The 22,606-nt window shown below is 36.9% G+C and overlaps 1 protein-coding gene across 1 annotated transcript in view; it reads left to right on the forward strand.

The window, feature by feature from the left end:
- The window catches only part of LOC121367402 (histone deacetylase 6-like), a 247,932-nt gene that overhangs the window by 93,098 nt on the left and 132,228 nt on the right, over window positions 1–22,606 (forward strand). The window contains exon 33 of the mRNA XM_041491555.1: window positions 11,778–11,838. Within this exon, the coding sequence (XP_041347489.1) occupies window positions 11,778–11,838 (61 nt within the window). The remainder of the gene's footprint in view (window positions 1–11,777; window positions 11,839–22,606) is intronic.

Consider the following 22,606-nt stretch of genomic DNA (forward strand, 5'->3'; position numbering starts at 1 on the left):
AACAGTGTGGGCAGTCTCGTTTATATCTCGTCACTGGATCGCAACTGATTTAAACAGCTACTTTTCTTCTTTTTCTGCACCACTCTACACTTGTATACTTTTTATGCATTTAATTGAAGCTACATTCTTATAAAAAGACGTGGTTTTTTGGTAACAAACCAGAAATACACAGCAATATATTAGTGTGTTTTAATATAGAAAATATTAACATAGGTTAATCGTATTTGTTGAGGCTTTGCTGAGACAAATACTGATTACGGCCAGGTATTTAGATGAGGTTCATATTTTATTAAAAAAAACAAGTATAGAATTCTATACTCCCTATAACACTTCTAAAATAACAGTTTAATTTGATATTTAGTAAAGGGCAGTTCTAAAGTCACCTTCATTGGTAATGTGACTTTATCACAATTGGCATAAATGTAGTTCGATATCCAGCACTTGGACTAATCTGATCAAAACATGAAGCTCAGGTGTACAAGTCTGTTGGCTTGAAAAAGAATGACCCATTGACAGCAATAGGTACTGTAGATCCTGAAATTAATGCAATCATAATATTAATGCAAAAAAAGCGAGCTTGTGTTATACTCATTAATAATATGACACATTTATTTCTATGTTTTGTCTATCTATCCCACGTTATTAAAACAAAACAAACAAAGATTAAAATTCTAACATATAACACAACTGGAAAACAATTCATTGTAGGCAAGTCTGACTAATTGTTGACTAGTCCAGCAAGTTATGTGTCACACTTTTAAAACAAAGATTAAAATTCTAATATATAACACAACTGGAAAACAATTCATTATAGGCAAGTCTGACTAATTGTTGACTAGTCCAGCAAGTTATGTGTCACACTTTTAAAACAAAGATTAAAATTCTAATATATAACACAACTGGAAAACAATTCATTATAGGCAAGTCTGACTAATTGTTGACTAGTCCAGCAAGCTATGTGTCACACTTTTAAAACAAAGATTGAAATTCTAATATATAACACAACTGGAAAACAATTCATTGTAGGCAAGTCTGACTAATTGTTGACTAGTCCAGCAAGCTATGTGTCACACTTTTAAAACAAAGATTGAAATTCTAATATATAACACAACTGGAAAACAATTCATTATAGGCAAGTCTGACTAATTGTTGACTAGTCCAGCAAGCTATGTGTCACACTTTTAAAACAAAGATTAAAAATATATAACACAACTAAAACAATTCATTATAAAGTCTGACTAATTGTTGACTAGTCCAGCAAGCTAACTTTTAAAACAAAGATTCATATGTAGGCAAGTCTGACTAATTGTTGACTAGTCCAGCAAGCTATGTGTCACACTTTTAAAACAAAGATTAAAATTCTAATATATAACACAACTGGAAAACAATTCATTGTAGGCAAGTCTGACTAATTGTTGACTAGTCCAGCAAGCTATGTGTCACACTTTTAAAACAAAGATTAAAATTCTAATATATAACACAACTGGAAAACAATTCATTATAGGCAAGTCTGACTAATTGTTGACTAGTCCAGCAAGCTATGTGTCACACTTTTAAAACAAAGATTAAAATTCTAATATATAACACAACTGGAAAACAATTAATTATAGGCAAGTCTGACTAATTGTTGACTAGTCCAGCAAGCTATGTGTCACACTTTTAAAACAAAGATTAAAATTCTAATATATAACACAACTGGAAAACAATTCATTGTCCAGCAAGCTATGTGTCACACATTTAAAACAAAGATTAAAATTCTAATATATAACACAACTGGAAAACAATTCATTGTAGGCAAGTCTGACTAATTGTTAACTAGTCTAGCAAGCTATGTGTCACACTTTTAAAACAAAGATTAAAATTCTAATACATTTATAAAACAACTGGAGCACAATTCATTGTAGACGAAACATACTAATTGTACAATAATCTAACAAGATGCCAGCCACACGTGATGATTGCAGGGTCTTTGGCCATCCTATCAAAAGCCGACACAATACATCGCGTGTGAATGGGTTTTAGCACGCTAATCCTGAGGTCGACCGTTTCTTTGACTTCACTGTTCAAGTTCACTGCAACTTAGTTGGGTGAATTGTTCTTTTGTTATGACTTTGAAATATGTCTACATTCTTAGGAAGATACAGTTGTAATGGTACATATATGCTATGGTTTAACCAGATTTATTTAACTATACCCGTTACGAACGCAGCAAAATATGCTTGGAGTTGGTCTCACCAAAAACACTAAGGACTAAACAGGTTAACTAATGTGTACACAGATATGTTAGTAAGTTGATCTCATTGAAGACAACTGTAACTTGGATTGAACCAAAAAGTAGACGGATGTGCAGGCGACAATATTTCGAAATCTGAGGGAACCGGAAGTCGGTTCACATGGTTTTTACCTAGGTAACCAATTGTTTGGTTACGTGAATTATATTTGCGTAACCCGTGGGTTACCTGATTGGTTACCTCAAAATTACGTTGAAATTATATTTTAAATACATAGTTTTTAGCTGAAACATAAAGTTAAAACAAATACAAAAGAAAACATTTTAAAAAAACAACAATTCTTTAATGCTTGCTAAAGTTAACAACATTATAAAAGAACTGAATATGAGCCCCAGTACTGAAACAAAATACAGGGGCATAGCCAGAAATGTTCTTAGCATTACGCACGCCAAAGGCGTGCCCGAGTGGGGATATTGGGAGGACCTCCCCCTGTGAAAAGTTTGAAACTCAGGACGCTTGTAGATGCAATCTGAGTCTTTTCGGAGGCATTTTTTATTTTTTTTTTTTTTTTTTCAAGTCCATTTTAAGAGGATATTTTATAGAACAATTACAGACAGCCTCGACATATTCCCGGATTTTGTTTTTGCATTACGCACATGCGTACTGTGCGTAATGCCTTTGAAATATATACATAATCATTTGGAGGGATTCCTTTTTCGTTTTGCAGTGGCTATGCTACTTTCACTTTATCGATGGTACTTCTATACTACAGTGACTTTCCAAATGTTTTTTTTTTTTAAAGCTCATGCGATGTTAGTATTTTTCAAATTTTGTGACACTTTTGGATTCCTGTTTACGTTAAAACTGTTTTTAACATATGTAAAATTATAGGCAATCCAATATTATGTCTACATATATTTCTTTAGAGATAAAATAGCAGCAGATAATTTAGCCCAGCGGTCTGAACACATTTCTTTAAAACTTTTGGCTCGACTCTATACTGAACATTTACTTTAGACTGGTTGCAAATTACAACTGTTGAAATATAACGTTGTTTACTGATTTGCTGCGCATCAAGTATCCTAAAACATTTGTTGAAATACTAGTAGTATGTCTGCGTGAATAAACGTCCTGTAATCATGAAGTTTGCAAATTTTAATTTCTGAACATTTACAGGTCATAACGTAACCAATTTGCGGTTCGCGTAAATTTAATTTTGCGTAACCGACACGTGAACAGAATGGCGGTTCGTATAAAATATTGTGCCCTGACGTGTGTTGCTAGAAAAATAATATTTCAAAGGGAGGCCACTCATATTAATTTCATGTCACATTTTAGTCTGCCCACCGTCACTCGCATTAATTTAGGGACGCATTAATTTCAAGATCTACAGCATATTAACCAGGTCAGTATGACAAAATATCAAATGGGTTTATGATATAAATATTATGAGTAAGTTATAGGTATAATAACCAGGTCAATACAACAAAATATCAAATGGGTTTATGATATAAATATTATGAGTAAGTTATAGGTATAATACCCAGTAACCAGGTCAATACAACAAAATATCAAATGGGTTTATGATATAAATATTATGAGTAAGTTATAGGTATAATACCCAGTAACCAGGTCAATACAACAAAATATCAAATGTTTTTATGATATAAATATTATGAGTAAGTTATAGGTATAATACCCAGTAACCAGGTCAATACAACAAAATATCAAATGGGTTTATGATATAAATATTATGAGTAAGTTATAGGTATAATACCCAGTAACCAGGTCAATACAACAAAATATCAAATGTTTTTATGATATAAATATTATGAGTAAGTTATAGGTGTAATACCCAGTAACCAGGTCAATACAACAAAATATCAAATGGGTTTATGATATAAATATTATGAGTAAGTTATAGGTGTAATACCCAGTAACCAGGTCAATACAACAAAATATCAAATGGGTTTATGATATGGATATTATGAGTAAGTTATAGGTATAATACCCAGTAACCAGGTCAATACAACAAAATATCAAATGGGTTTATGATATAAATATTATGAGTAAGTTATAGGTATAATACCCAGTAACCAGGTCAATACAACAAAATATCAAATGGGTTTATGATATAAATATTATGAGTAAGTTATAGGTATAATACCCAGTAACCAGGTCAATACAACAAAATATCAAATGGGTTTATGATATAAATATTATGAGTAAGTTATAGGTATAATACCCAGTAACCAGGTCAATACAACAAAATATCAAATGGGTTTATGATATGGATATTATGAGTAAGTTATAGGTATAATACCCAGTAACCAGGTCAATACAACAAAATATCAAATGGGTTTATGATATGGATATTATGAGTAAGTTATAGGTATAATACCCAGTAACCAGGTCAATACAACAAAATATCAAATGGGTTTATGATATGGATATTATGAGTAAGTTATAGGTATAATACCCAGTAACCAGGTCAATACAACAACATATCAAATGGGTTTATGATATGGATATTATGAGTAAGGTATAAGTATAATAACCAGATTAATATGACAAAATATCAAATGGGTTAATGAAATGGATATTATTTGTAAGTTCCAGGATAAAAACAATTATTTAATTGTGAATCTTTAAAACAATGGAAGAATTATGGTGACAAATGCATGTGTGTTCAGCCATTTATAGAAATGTTTAAAACAACAAGCTGGGATGTGACATACATGTATGTGAGTTTGAGTTATCTGTGAAGATGTCCAAATGAATGTAATTCACACCCAAACATCCAGGTCCTACTGGCGATCTTTGACACTGACTGATTGTAGGTGTTTGGACAGTGTGCAGTGAGGTGAGGTTTTCTCTGTGTTGTACTATGAACTAATTGTGGTATTAAGTCAATCTGGGAGGAAGTAAGGTGTTTGGACAGTATGCAGTGAGGTGAGGTTTTCTCTGTGTTGTACTATGAACTAATTGGGGTATTAAGTCAATCTGGGTGGAAGTAAGGTGTTTGGACAGTGTACAGTGAGGTGAGGTTTTCTCTGTGTTGTACTGTGAGCTAATTGGGGTATTAAGTCAATCTGGGTGGAAGTAAGGTGTTTGGACAGTGTGCAGTGAGGTGAGGTTTTCTCTGTGTTGTACTGTGAGCTAATTGGGGTATTAAGTCAATCTGGGTGGAAGTAAGGTGTTTGGACAGTGCTGTGAGGTGAGGTTTTCTCTGTGTTGTACTGTGAGCTAATTGGGGTATTAAGTCAATCTGGGTGGAAGTAAGGTGTTTGGACAGTGTACAGTGAGGTGAGGTTTTCTCTGTGTTGTACTGTGAGCTAATTGGGGTATTAAGTCAATCTGGGTGGAAGTAAGGTGTTTGGACGGTATGCAGTGGGGTGAGGTTTCAGTTAATCAAGTTACCAGACATTGCTCCTTTGACAATTTCACCCAGTAGGACTGACTGACCGGAACTAAAAACAATACACAGTTATATTAATTTTATTAATACTTAATATGGTGCAAGGCGAGTAACAGTCCAGGTTTGGCTAGTGAATGTTTTATTGACTAGTCAGTTGGCAAGTAAATATACAGTACTGCTTTGCTCCCTGTTATTTAATACATGTATAACATTCATGAGCTACATGCATGCTGTTTATTTAGTATTTATAGGAAATAAATCAATGTTAAAAATAAATATTTTGTTCAACATAAGTTAAGGGTTGTATGGGTCGATTTGTTTTTTGTTTTGTTTTTTTCATGGAGGAAGTGGGGTTTTTTGGTTTTGGGGTGGGTTTTTAAAAATATCTTCAATTTGTTGATCAATTGTTTCAATATAAAATTCCTACACACAGTTAATTTTAGTCAGTTTTTGTTGAGGTAGGTAGATAAGTGGGTGGCAGATCTAAATGCCCCCCCCCCCCCCCCCCCCCCCCACCACCACAGAAACAAAAATATTTTGCAAGTTATATTTTTATTTTATTTTTTCATTTCTAAGTTGGAGAATCCAAGCAAACCTTTGGGGAATGTTTGTGGACTTTGGCCACGTGTTATTGTTATCAAATGCTTATGATTGATCACAAAATTTAATCTGATTCTAATGCAGTGAACAGTTAAAATAGTTCACCAGTAATACACAGCAGTGTCATCTGTACATACAGCATGTTTTACATGTCAAGGTTCTTGTCAGTGTTAACAACAGCACTTGTTTAAGTGTCATATCCTGTTTGGGGATTCTCAAGTACTTAGCCATCTGTCATAGCACGTAAAATGCATAATTTGGTATTTTATCAAAGCAAAAAAAGAGCTAGAAAGAAAAATGAATATGAATTGTTTAATTGTGTTGTGATTGTATATAATTGTGTTGTGATTGTGTATAAGCATTAATAACAGTAGTTAAGGACTATTGGTGAAGCGAGTGCCAGAAGATTAAAAGTTTCATATCATTGAGATATTTAATATATAATATCGAATAATTTGAAGGTATTTTTTTATTTTTTATTTTATTTTTGATCACAGTTAAATGTAAAGATAACAAAATATGACATTCACAACTGTGATTATAATGTATCTTTAATTCAAACACATTTGTCATTACAAAGTTTCTTCTATTTTTAGTAGTAAATATGATATAATGTATCTTTAATTCAAACACATTTGTCATTACAAAGTTTCTTCTATTTTTAGTAGTACATTGTAAATATGATTATAATGTATCTTTAATTCAAACACATTTGTCATTACAAAGTTTCTTCTATTTTTAGTAGTAAATATGATTATAATGTATCTTTAATTCAAACACATTTGTCATTACAAAGTTTCTTCTATTTTTAGTAGTAAATATGATATAATGTTTTGCAACCTATGGGAGATTCCTGTTGAAAAATGTCCTGTTTTAAGCCCATGGGCTTCAGTTTGCATGGGCTTAAGTACAGGAAATTTGGGTATTTTTAGCTGTTAAATGGCAAGGTTAACAGATCCAACAGCACCTAGTTTCTTCTCTGACATCACTAACTCACATGTTACATTGCAGAATATGTTTGACAGTTGATAGCGTAAGGTTAAAGAACTAGAATACCTTTAAATCAAAATTATTGTGTGGGGTTTTTGTGATAATAAAAAAATAGACGTGTTCAGTTGTAGGTAGATAGTTTGTAAATTTGATCTTCATGCTATCTCCACAACTTGTATTTCATATCATGTGAAAGAGTAGCCCATGAAGTGGTGATAGCAGGTTTCCTCTCTTAATATCTGTGTGGTCCTCAACCATAAGTCCGACACCATATAACCGTAAATAAAATGTGTTGAGTGCGTCGTTAAATAAAACATTTCCTTCCTTCCTATGACGGTGTAGACGGCTGTTGCTACCTGTTGCTACCTGTTGCTTACACACGTGATGTGCATGATGTAATCTATATCACCTAATAGGTGTGATATCATGGTCACACGTGATGTTCATGATGTAATCTGTATCACCTAGTAGGTGTGATATCATGGTCACACGTGATGTTCATGATGTAATCTGTATCACCTAGTAGGTGTGATATCATGGTCACACGTGATGTTCATGATGTAATCTGTATCACCTAGTAGGTGTGATATCATGGTCACACGTGATGTTCATGATGTAATCTGTATCACCTAGTAGGTGTGATATCATGGTCACACGTGATGTGCATGATGTAATCTGTATCACCTAGTAGGTGTGATATCATGGTCACATGTGATGTAATCTATATCACCTAATAGGTGTGATATCATGGTCACACGTGATGTAATCTATATCACCTAATAGGTGTGATATCATGGTCACACGTGATGTAATCTATATCACCTAATAGGTGTGATATCATGGTCACACGTGATGTAATCTATATCACCTAATAGGTGTGATATCATGGTCACACGTGATGTGCATGATGTAATCTATATCACCTAATAGGTGTGATATCATGGTCACACGTGATGTAATCTATATCACCTAATAGGTGTGATATCATGGTCACACGTGATGTAATCTATATCACCTAATAGGTGTGATATCATGGTCACACGTGATGTAATCTATATCACCTAATAGGTGTGATATCATGGTCACACGTGATGTAATCTATATCACCTAATAGGTGTGATATCATGGTCACACGTGATGTAATCTATATCACCTAATAGGTGTGATATCATGGTCACACGTGATGTGCATGGTGTAATCTATATCACCTAATAGGTGTGATATCATGGTCACACATGATGTAATCTATATCACCTAATAGGTGTGATATCATGGTCACACATGATGTGCATGATGTAATCTATATCACCTAATAGGTGTGATATCATGGTCACACGTGATGTGCATGATGTAATCTATATCACCTAATAGGTGTGATATCATGGTCACACGTGATGTGCATGATGTAATCTATATCACCTAATAGGTGTGATATCATGGTCACACATGATGTGATCTATATCACCTAATAGGTGTGATATCATGGTCACACGTGATGTAATCTATATCACCTAATAGGTGTGATATCATGGTCACACGTGATGTGCATGATGTAATCTATATCACCTAATAGGTGTGATATCATGGTCACACATGATGTAATCTATATCACCTAATAGGTGTGATATCATGGTCACACGTGATGTGCATGATGTAATCTATATCACCCAATAGGTGTGATATCATGGTCACACGTGATGTGCATGATGTAATCTATATCACCCAATAGGTGTGATATCATGGTCACACGTGATGTGCATGATGTAATCTATATCACCCAATAGGTGTGATATCATGGTCACACGTGATGTGCATGATGTAATCTATATCACCCAATAGGTGTGATATCATGGTCACACGTGATGTGCATGATGTAATCTATATCACCCAATAGGTGTGATATCATGGTCACACGTGATGTGCATGATGTAATCTATATCACCCAATAGGTGTGATATCATGGTCACACGTGATGTGCATGATGTAATCTATATCACCCAATAGGTGTGATATCATGGTCACACATGATGTAATCTATATCACCTAGTAGGTGTGATATCATGGTCACACATGATGTAATCTATATCACCTAATAGGTGTGATATCATGGTCACACGTGATGTGCATGATGTAATCTATATCATCTAATAGGTGTGATATCATGGTCACACGTGATGTAATCTATATCACCTAATAGGTGTGATATCATGGTCACACGTGATGTGCATGATGTAATCTATATCACCCAATAGGTGTGATATCATGGTCACACGTGATGTACTCTATATCACCTAATAGGTGTGATATCATGGTCACACGTGATGTAATCTATATCACCTAATAGGTGTGATATCATGGTCACACGTGATGTGCATGATGTAATCTATATCACCCAATAGGTGTGATATCATGGTCACACATGATGTAATCTATATCACCTAATAGGTGTGATATCATGGTCACACGTGATGTGCATGATGTAATCTATATCACCTAATAGGTGTGATATCATGGTCACACATGATGTAATCTATATCACCTAATAGGTGTGATATCATGGTCACACGTGATGTAATCTATATCACCTAATAGGTGTGATATCATGGTCACACGTGATGTGCATGATGTAATCTATATCACCTAATAGGTGTGATATCATGGTCACACATGATGTACTCTATATCACCTAATAGGTGTGATATCATGGTCACACGTGATGTGCATGATGTAATCTATATCACCTAATAGGTGTGATATCATGGTCACACATGATGTAATCTATATCACCTAATAGGTGTGATATCATGGTCACACGTGATGTGCATGATGTAATCTATATCACCCAATAGGTGTGATATCATGGTCACACATGATGTAATCTATATCACCTAATAGGTGTGATATCATGGTCACACGTGATGTAATCTATATCACCTAATAGGTGTGATATCATGGTCACACGTGATGTACTCTATATCACCTAATAGGTGTGATATCATGGTCACACATGATGTACTCTATATCACCTAATAGGTGTGATATCATGGTCCCACATGATGTGCATGATGTAATCTATATCACCCAATAGGTGTGATATCATGGTCACACGTGATGTACTCTATATCACCCAATAGGTGTGATATCATGGTCACACATGATGTAATCTATATCACCTAATAGGTGTGATATCATGGTCACACGTGATGTAATCTATATCACCTAATAGGTGTGATATCATGGTCACACGTGATGTGCATGATGTAATCTATATCACCCAATAGGTGTGATATCATGGTCACACATGATGTAATCTATATCACCTAATAGGTGTGATATCATGGTCACACATGATGTAATCTATATCACCTAATAGGTGTGATATCATGGTCACACGTGATGTAATCTATATCACCTAGTAGGTGTGATATCATGGTCACACGTGATGTAATCTATATCACCTAATAGGTGTGATATCATGGTCACACATGATGTAATCTATATCACCTAATAGGTGTGATATCATGGTCACACATGATGTGCATGATGTAATCTATATCACCTAATAGGTGTGATATCATGGTCACACGTGATGTAATCTATATCACCTAATAGGTGTGATATCATGGTCACACGTGATGTGCATGATGTAATCTATATCACCTAATAGGTGTGATATCATGGTCACACATGATGTAATCTATATCACCTAATAGGTGTGATATCATGGTCACACATGATGTAATCTATATCACCTAATAGGTGTGATATCATGGTCACACATGATGTAATCTATATCACCTAATAGGTGTGATATCATGGTCACACATGATGTTCATGATGTAATCTATATCACCTAATAGGTGTGATATCATGGTCACACATGATGTACTCTATATCACCTAATAGGTGTGATATCATGGTCACACGTGATGTGCATGATGTAATCTATATCACCTAATAGGTGTGATATCATGGTCACACATGATGTACTCTATATCACCTAATAGGTGTGATATCATGGTCCCACATGATGTGCATGATGCAATCTATATCACCTAATAGGTGTGATATCATGGTCACACATGATGTACTCTATATCACCTAATAGGTGTGATATCATGGTCAAAAAGGAAACAAGTCAGTGAGATTTATATAACAATTACACTAAAATTATAAGACTTGAAAAGTTAAAGAGAAAATATTTGTGATAGTCATCCTTTTGTAGATGGTTTTTGTGACACTTGTCGATAAAATGAACTGATGGAGTTTGTTAATGCTCACTCCATGGGATTGATGTTATTGAGACACTTGTCTACAAAAGGACAAGTCATAGAAATTATTATTTTACATGTCGGCTACCAAATAAATGTACGTTATAAAAATGACAGTCGCATATTTTTGTTGATAATGACATTTTTTAAAGAAACAAATTAGAGAATTTATTTTGATACAGTAATTGCTTTGAAATCCTTCCAAAAGTGAATATTGGTGTTCCACATTTATTAGTTATACACAAGAATAATGTTTGTCTTTTGTAGTTAAACTTCCACCTGTTTCACAACTGGAACAGAAGAATTCAGTGACCTCTGAAGAAACAGAGTGAGTAGACAGTGTATTTATAAAACCAGTGATCATGTTTACTAACACAGAGTGAGTAGACATTGTGTTTATAAAACCAGTGATCATGTTTACTGAAACAGAGTGAGTAGATGTTGTATTTGTAAAACCAGTGATCACGGTTATTGAAACAGAGTGATTAGATGCTGTGTTTATAACACAGTGATCATGGTTACTGAAACAGTGAGTAGATGTTGTATTTGTAAAACCAGTGATCACGGTTATTGAAACAGAGTGATTAGATGCTGTGTTTATATCACAGTGATCATGGTTACTGAAACAGTGAGTAGATGTTGTATTTATAAAACCAATGATCATGGTTACTGAAACAGAGTGAGTAGATGTTGTGTTTATAACACAGTGATCATGGTTACTGAAACATAGTGAGTAGATGTTGTATTTGTAAAACCAGTGATCACGGTTATTGAAACAGAGTGATTAGATGCTGTGTTTATAACACAGTGATCATGGTTACTGAAACAGTGAGTAGATGTTGTATTTGTAAAACCAGTGATCACAGTTATTGAAACAGAGTGATTAGATGCTGTGTTTATAACACAGTGATCATGGTTACTGAAACAGTGAGTAGATGTTGTATTTGTAAAACCAGTGATCACGGTTATTGAAACAGAGTGATTAGATGCTGTGTTTATAACACAGTGATCATGGTTACTGAAACAGTGAGTAGATGTTGTATTTATAAAACCAATGATCATGGTTACTGAAACAGAGTGAGTAGATGTTGTGTTTATAACACAGTGATCATGGTTACTGAAACATAGTGAGTAGATGTTGTGTTTATAAAAACCAGTGATCACGGTTACTGAAACAGAGTGAGTAGATGTTGTGTTTATAACACAGTGATCATGGTTACTGAAACAGAGTGAGTAGATGTTGTGTTTATAAAAACCAGTGATCACGGTTACTGAAACAGAGTGAGTAGATGTTGTGTTTATAAAACCAGTGATCATGGTTACTGAAACATAGTGAGTAGATGTTGTGTTTATAAAACCAGTGATCATGGTTACTGCAGAATTACCAATTATAAAACAAGTGGATGGAAAAAAGTTGCATTTTTTTTTCATAAACTTGTAATGGCTGCCTCCCACAAGCTAAAGCCATATCAAGTCGATCACCTGCAGCCTTCGTGAGATTATCAAGGTCATCTCCCAGCGTGCACCGATCATCTTGCTCTCATGTCATCATGTAATATATTACTGATGTCCACTTTTATCTCAAACCATTTATTGTCAGTCTGTCACAATGAGATGTCACATACATTCGTTATGAAAACATTAGTAATGGAAATGGACTCCACCGGTCTTTCAATAAATAATGCATTGTGCATTCATTTGAAGTTGTGGTAAAGCTGAAAACCATTTTCTTAGTTTATGTTTATTACCAGATAATTTTAGTTGTCCGATGAATTTATCAACTGAACATGAATTATTTAAGCAAGGCTAGCAGATCATTATTGACATGTTGGACATCTGAAATAAGTCTTAGTTTGATACAGTATTTATTATGGATATTGAGTGTTTGACAAATTACAATATAGAATGTTTCAGTCAGTCATATCTAAAGCAAAAGATATTATACTCATTCGTCAATCATGTTTTCTTTTTTGTTCCAAAATCTAATATATGATTTAAAAGTACTTTCATTTATTTTATTGCAGACCTTTTCTACAAAAAGAACTGACCAATAGTATGATCAATATTATGACCAATAGTATGACCAACAGTATGACCAATATTATTACCAATAGTATGACCAACAGTATGACCAACAGTATAACCAATAGTATGACCAATAGTATGACCAACAGTATGACCAATATTATGACCAACAGTATGCCCAACAGTATGACCAACATTGTGACCAACAGTATGACCAACAGTATGATCAACAGTATGACCAATATTATGATCAATAGTATGACCAATATTATGACCAATATTATTACCAATAGTATGACCAATATTATGACCAATAGTATGACCAACAGTATGACCAACAGTATGACCAATATTATTACCAATAGTATGACCAATATTATGACCAACAGTATGTCCAATATTATGACCAATAGTATGACCAACAGTATGTCCAATATTATGGCCAATAGTATGACCAACAGTATGACCAACAGTATGACCAATATTATTACCAATGGTATGACCAATGATATGACCAATATTATTACCAATAGTATGACCAACAGTATGACCAATATTATGACCAATAGTATGACCAACAGTATGTCCAACAGTATGACCAATAGTATGACCAATAGTATGACCAATATCAGCATGTCAGAAGGACCCTGATGATTCACCCATGAGGGTCATGTGACAAATACAGACGGGAACACACCAGCTTGAATTCTTCAGTTTAGAATTTTCCACAAACCTACCAATTGAAATCTGCCAGTCTGCATTGTTTATGTGACCCACACAGATAAATCAATAGTTCTAATGATATGCTCATTTATGATATGTTGCAGCCATGACACAAAACAAAGTCAATTCAATAATGAATTTGAAATAAAAAACCATCTATTTTAACATACTGTTGGTCATACTATTGGTCATACTATTAGTCATACTGTTGGTCATACTGTTGGTCATACTACTGGTCATACTGTTGGTCATACTATTGGTAATATTGATCATACTATTGGTAATAATATTGGTCATACTATTGGTCATACTGTTGGTCATACTATTGGTCATAATATTGGTCATAATATTGGTCATACTGTTGGTCATACTGTTGGTCATACTATTGGTCATAATATTGGTAATACTATTGGTCATAATCACTAATCGAGAGTGATCTATGATCGGTGTGACTGGTATGATCAAATTGGTCTGTGACTGATACCCTAGTGATTAACATGGAGAAGATGTTTACATGATCGTATTGATCACTCCCTCGTGATGACCTGATGAACTCAGTCATGTAAAGCGTTTTGTTCTGATTTGATCAGGTCAGATTGTAAGCAGGCTTCTTCAGTTGATTCCAGCCAGATTCCATCTCGTCTTTGTGTTTGTAGTGCAGTCACGCACACCGCTCTCATATGATGGTGTCAGCTTGCAATATCGTTACGTCTTCATCTTTTAGCTCAGTTTTTATCAGTATTCATTTCTTGATTAATGCACTTTTTGCTAGCAGGGCTGTTTGTGGGGTAATTTGACTAGCAATGGAGAAGACTTTTATTTTGTTACTGTTGCCATTTGATTGTTTATTCATCTTCATTAACTATGGATATGTTTAGGATTTTCTGCTGATTTCATATATTGATTGCAGATCTGCATTTGCTTTTGTATTCTGTCTGTTTCTGAGGAAGGTGGTCATTGTTATGCACCATCCAGTCTGTCTCCGAAGAGAATGGTCATTGTTATGCACCATCATTCGCAAATTGACATTTAAGCGAGAACCATAGATTCACTTTCAGAAAAATACAAATCTTGTTACATTGCTTAAAGCCGGAAAATTGGTAGCTATATATAGTTATTGCATGTCTTGAGAAAGCTGGAAAATTGGTTGCTATAGTTATTGCATGTCTTGAGAAATTGTTAACTGTAGCTTGGACATTACACTCTTTGATGTCGCGATGTGTTTTCTGGCAGCACCAGCATGGAATATCAGATTTATCAATCCTGGTATTAAGACTAACACAATCTATGATGAGTTCCTGTTGGAGATTGGATAAATCTCTCACCACCATTTTGTTTCTAAAATAAACCGTGACAGAATAATTTACATTACCACACCTGAAAACACAGTTACATCTAACTAGAAGGTAATATATATATGTGTTAAACACAAACCAATCACTATTCTGGTAAGCAACTATGCATAGAAGAAGTAAAAAGTATCAGTTTAAGGCAGATGGTGGCAAAACCATGCTGCAATATGTATGAGACACGTTACAGAGGGGTAGAAACTAAGGATATAGGTTGCTAATCATCTTATAATAAAGGTTACTAAGGATAAAGGTTACTAGTCATCTTATAATATTGTTAGCTCCCCACCCCGACGCCATACCCTAACTGACTAAGACTGACAGATATTCAGCGTTTGTGGGCTCTCCTGAGAAGATAACTGCTGGCCTTTTCTTTAATTACATGGATTACAGATCTGCCAATCGTGATAAATGTTACCGTTGGTAAATATTTACTTGTTCAGCCGACTAGCATCTTTTAAACTGTACTTGTCTCTGGTGATTTCTGCTCACCCGAATCGAGGGGGAGGGGGGGAGCAAGCATTAGTTTCCATCTCTGTTATACATCACATTACGTATGCTCTTGATCTTCTGAAACCTGTATAATTTGTGTCTGTATTCCTCTTGCTTAAACCACTAAACGCATTTCATTGTACAGTAACGATTGCAATGCATCACCTCCAAGCAATTTATTTTCAATGAGCATTTCATTCATACTACACCTTGGTACCATTAGTCTGTAGGCTGGTGTTCATTCTTGATTGCTGTTTCATTTCACAGCCCACATCTTCATCATGCGGTGTTTGTTGTTAGCTGAGATGGAATACTTAATCTGGTATTCCTGTCTGTGTCTTCTCACTTTGAGAGCTGATGTGTACATCAGTTTGTGACAGTGGTAGTCAAGAACAGTGATTGATCGATTGATGACATGGAATTGTTCAGTCAGCCGTGTGTCGGCAAACAAAACTAACATCACATTATATTTCCATTTTCATCTGTTATCAGTGGCTTGTCATCCATTAGGCCTGGGTTTTCATCTGTTATCAGTGGCTTGTCATCCATTAGGCCTGGGTTTCCATCTGTTATCAGTGGCTTGTCATCCATTAGGCCTGGGTTTCCATCTGTTATCAGTGGCTTGCCATCCATTAGGCCTGGGTTTCCATCTGTTATCAGTGGCTTGCCATCCATTAGGCCTGGGTTTCCATCTGTTATCAGTGGCTTGTCATCCATTAGGCCTGGGTTTCCATCTGTTATCAGTGGCTTGTCATCCATTAGGCCTGGGTTTCCATCTGTTATCAGTGGCTTGTCATCCATTAGGCTGGGTTTCCATCTGCTATCAGTGGCTTGTCATCCATTAGGCCTGGGTTTCCATCTGCTATCAGTGGCTTGTCATCCATTAGGCCTGGGTTTCCATCTGCTATCAGTGGCTTGCCATCCATTAGGCCTGGGTTTCCATCTGTTATCAGTGGCTTGCCATCCATTAGGCCTGGTTTTCCATCTGTTATCAGTGGCTTGCCATCCATTAGGCCTGGGTTTCCATCTGTTATCAGTGGCTTGCCATCCATTAGGCCTGGGTTTCCATCTGTTATCAGTGGCTTGTCATCCATTAGGCCTGGGTTTCCATCTGTTATCAGTGGCTTGTGATCCATTAGGCTGGGTTTCCATCTGCTATCAGTGGCTTGTCATCCATTAGGCCTGGGTTTCCATCTGCTATCAGTGGCTTGTCATCCATTAGGCCTGGGTTTCCATCTGCTATCAGTGGCTTGTCATCCATTAGGCCTGGGTTTCCATCTGCTATCAGTGGCTTGTCATCCATTAGGCCTGGGTTTCCATCTGCTATCAGTGGCTTGCCATCCATTAGGCCTGGGTTTCCATCTGCTATCAGTGGCTTGCCATCCATTAGGCCTGGGTTTCCATCTGCTATCAGTGGCTTGCCATCCATTAGGCCTGGGTTTCCATCTGCTATCAGTGGCTTGCCATCCATTAGGCCTGGGTTTCCATCTGCTATCAGTGGCTTGCCATCCATTAGGCCTGGGTTTCCATCTGCTATCAGTGGCTTGCCATCCATTAGGCCTGGGTTTCCATCTGCTATCAGTGGCTTGCCATCCATTAGGCCTGGGTTTCCATCTGTTATCAGTGGCTTGCCATCCATTAGGCCTGGGTTTCCATCTGTTATCAGTGGCTTGTCATCCATTAGGCCTGGGTTTCCATCTGCTATCAGTGGCTTGTCATCCATTAGGCCTGGGTTTCCATCTGCTATCAGTGGCTTGTCATCCATTAGGCCTGGGTTTCCATCTGCTATCAGTGGCTTGTCATCCATTAGGCCTGGGTTTCCATCTGCTATCAGTGGCTTGTCATCCATTAGGCCTGGGTTTCCATCTGCTATCAGTGGCTTGTCATCCATTAGGCCTGGGTTTCCATCTGCTATCAGTGGCTTGTCATCCATTAGGCCTGGGTTTCCATCTGTTATCAGTGGCTTGTCATCCATTAGGCCTGGGTTTTCATACAAACTTTGCTTTGTTTAACCACACCACTAGAGCACATTGATTTATTAATCATCGGCTATTGGGTGTCAAACATTTGGTAATTTTGACACATAGTCTAAGACAGGAAACCCCGCTAAAAAAAAATTCCATTAGTAGCAAAAAATCTTTTATATGCATCTTCCCACAGAGAGGATAGCACATACCATGGCCTTTGATATACCAGTGGAACAAGAAATAGCCCAATAGGCCCACCAACGGGGATCGATCCCAAACCGACTTCGCATCAAGGGAGCACTTTACCATTGGGCTATGTCTCACCCCAGGGTTTTCATACAAGGATGAAGACTGTTTAAATATAAATTACAAATCATTACACTAAGAATTTTAACATGTACAACGTATAATCTGTGGAGATGTCGTGACAAAACTGTGTTATCAGTCAAATCAGTTCTCTCTGAAAGAAAACATGTCTACAGTGGTTTAATGCTCATTTCAAACTACCAACTGTCACAACGGGGTTGGTCAACTCAACAGTTGTGTTGTAATTGTAACAGCATCAACAAACCACGATAGTCAATAGTGATGGTTTATTTCCTAGGATTCAACATAAAAGCCCAGGTATATGGACCTGGGCTTCCAATAAGTCAAGTCTGTCAATTCCGTTAGCAATATTCTTTCACCTGGATGACAACCCGATTTTCCAACACCCAGTGATAAGTGACCACGTTTCCCTAACACCCGTATATTTATGTAACTACACGACGGACAAATCATGCGCGTGCAATAAGCTGCAGTGCTACATGTTCATGCAGTTAGTGTTATCTATGCTGTATGCTGTAAAATGATTTTGTACTCGATTGCAATCAACAAATCATATTTTCTAAATTTCTGTTATACTTTAGTTGTGGCCAACATATTACTAAAACATTAAACATAATAAAACTATGTACATACATAACCCTCCCCCATAATAAAACCATCTACCACATAATTTCCTCCACTCCCACTCTGCTCCCGGATCAATAAGTTGTAAGAGTTGTTTACAATGAAAATAAAGTTGTAAGAGTGCTCAGACTAGTAAAATGACAGTCGTACAAGCTGTGAGATCGGTGAGTTGGCCAACTCCATCATGACATTTGGTAGTTTGAGCCTAGCATTAGATGAGTCAGTTAGAAATTTGATAAAGACCAGGGTCTAGTTGTCCATAGCATCGTTAAGAGTTAGGGTTAAACACAAATCCTAAATATGTTTTAATACAGAAATCAATAAGGATTGATTACAGATGGATACAATGTACCTTAGGTTTTTTGTCAATCACATTCCAGCATTTCTTCAGTTGTAATGTGCAGTGTGCGATTTTGAGGAGATTCCGGGAGCCAGAGACTTGCAAAAATCATATAGCACTCTCTAGCTTGGCTAGCATACGAGCCTGTATGGCTCGTAATAATTACATTGATTCTTTGAAATGATACAGTCAACATATATCTTAAAGTCCTGGGAAACCAGAGTTGAATCGCGCTCTTTTCCATGATTTCATGGAAAACATTTAGTGTGTCTTGTTCTACTGGAGACACATGGCAGGGCTCAGTGGTTTGTTGGTGGGCTCTAAAGACTTGCAACCAGGGAGACCTTATAACACTTACACTGATGTGTACTGATGTTTCATTTTGAACAGTTCTTCTAACCATTGGTTAAGTTAAGTAATCTTTGCCTAACTGGCCACATTAATTAATTTCTTTAGTTCATGAGCTTTGCTGTCACTGAAACTAGATATATGTGTATTAATTGGTAGTTTGTATGATATATCAAACTGTATGCATTCTACATTTTACACCCAATAACCAATATGTATTTTTTGTTTTGGGGTGTCGTTAATCATTCATTCATTCATTCATTCATTCATTCATTCATTCATTCATTCATTCATTCATTCATTCATTCATTCATTCATTCATTCATCCATCCATCCATCCATTCATTCATTCTACATTTTTGATGGTGGGATTTTTTTGGGAGGAGTTTGAGTGTTTCTTAGGTAGGGGGTTTTGTGGAAGGGGTAGGTAGTTGACTGGACAATAGGTAACATTATGGAACAAATAACAATTTTACCTCTTTGTGAAGAACCATGCACCCAAACAAAAATTGCAAGCTTAATAAATAGCTGGTAACTACCTTGCGACAAGGTTGTACAAGCATATTTTACACGGTAGTAACTACCACATTTCGAGCTAGTATTTGGAACCTTTTTACAACCTTGCAACAAGCTTCCTGCAAGCTTGCTATGAGCTTCCCGCAAGCTTGCGACTAGCTTCCCGCACGCTTACAACGAGCTTTTTGCAAGCTTGTTCAGTTTAAGCTAGTATTTAGAACCTTTTTACAACCTTGCGACAAGCTACCTGCACGCTTGTGATGAGCTTCCTGCAAGCTTGTGATGAGCTACCTGCACGCTTGTTATGAGCTACCTGCACGCTTGTGATGAGCTTCCTGCAAGCTTGTGATGAGCTACCTGCACGCTTGTTATGAGCTTCCTGCACGCTTGGGACGAGCTTCCTGCAAGCTTGTGATGAGCTTCCCGCAAGCTTGTTCGGTTTAAGCTAGTATTTGGAACCTTTTTACAACCTTGCGACAAGCTTCCTGCAAGCTTGTGATGAGCTACCTGCACGCTTGTTATGAGCTACCTGCACGCTTGTTATGAGCTACCTGCACGCTTGTGATGAGCTTCCTGCAAGCTTGTGATGAGCTTCCTGCACGCTTGTTATGAGCTACCTGCACGCTTGTTATGAGCTACCTGCACGCTTGTTATGAGCTACCTGCACGCTTGTTATGAGCTACCTGCATGCTTGTGATGAGCTTCCTGCAAGCTTGTGATGAGCTACCTGCACGCTTGTTATGAGCTTCCTGCACGCTTGGGACGAGCTTCCTGCAAGCTTGCGACGAGCTTCCCGCAAGCTTGTTCGGTTTAAGCTAGTATTTGGAACCTTTTTACAACCTTGCGACAAGCTTCCTGCAAGCTTGTGATGAGCTACCTGCATGCTTGTTATGAGCTTCCCGCAAGCTTGCAACGAGCTTCCCGCAAGCTTGTTCAGTTTAAGCTAGTATTTGGAACCTTTTTACAACGTTGCGACAAGCTTCCTGCAAGCTTGTGATGAGCTACCTGCAAGCTTGTGATGAGCTACCTGCATGCTTGTGATGAGCTACCTGCAAGCTTGTGATGAGCTACCTGCATGCTTGTTACGAGCTTCCCGCAAGCTTGCAACGAGCTTCCCGCAAGCTTGTTCAGTTTAAGCTAGTATTTGGAACCTTTTTACAACCTTGCGACAAGCTTCCTGCAAGCTTGTGATGAGCTACCTGCATGCTTGTTATGAGCTTCCCGCAAGTTTGTGACGAGCTTCCCGCATGCTTGCGACAAGCTTCCCGCAAGCTTGCGACTAGCTTCCTGCAAGCTTGCGCCATCATCAGTGGCAGCCATCTTGCACCTTGTATAATTCTTTAAAAAAAAAAAAACATTGGTTTTAAAGTGAAAAACATGAACAGTTAAAACAAAAAAGTAGGTGCTACATGTTATCAGATACTTAGGCTACAAAATTAGTTTACCTGTATGATAGACATGTTCCATGTATGTGGGATAGTCTTGACTAAACTTATATGCTAAAAAGCTCCTGGTTCTATATTCTTGTTTTAGGTTATATTCCTCCACTATCTGGAGATCCACACTGTGGTGTAAAGTCATTTGTTTGTTTCTTCTTGTTTTCTTTTTTCTCCTGTTCCATCAAGCAGGATTCAACCAAACTTGGTCCAAATGATCCTCTTATAGACCTGACCAAGTGTTGTTATTTTTCAGGCCAATAAAAATTCCAAGATGGCCGCCCTGGCCTCTGAATAACTGAGACATTTTTAACTTTTACTAAGTTCCACCATGATTTAAATTATAATCCCAAGATTATCGAAATACAAAAATTAATGAAGCTATGGTCTATCAGGAAACTTACTGTTTTAGGAAGAATTACAGTCCTGAAAACGTTAATATACTCTTCAAAAAAAGAAACGCAAAAGGGTACAAATGGGTTATAACTCCGATTTTATGTTTCCTACCGGTTCATGCTTTGTGAATATAAGGTCATTGCATGTCCCAAACACATTCCCACGGTTACATTCGATAAAACGCAGCTACTGTACAATAAAGTTCCAAAATGTGAATATTCGCAAAAACGCAGCCACGTGCAAACCATGTCACCACTGCACGTGCGTTGTCTGCACGTGCAACATGAACACCGACAGTATAACGCCAACGCAGTGTTCCAATATGACAACGCCAGGCCTCACACAGCACATCTCACAACGGCTTTCCTACAGAACAACAACATTAATGTCCTTCCTTGGCCATCGATATCACCGGATTTGAACCCAATTGAGCATCTATGGGACGAGTTGGACCGACGCCTCCGACAGCGACAACCACAGCCCCAGACCCTGCCTGAGCTGGCAGCAGCCTTGCAGGCCGAGTGGGCCACCATCCCCCGGGACGTCATCCGTA

The sequence above is a fragment of the Gigantopelta aegis genome, chromosome 3 (genome assembly GCF_016097555.1).
Source record: "Gigantopelta aegis isolate Gae_Host chromosome 3, Gae_host_genome, whole genome shotgun sequence".
Lineage (NCBI taxonomy): Eukaryota > Metazoa > Mollusca > Gastropoda > Neomphalida > Peltospiridae > Gigantopelta > Gigantopelta aegis.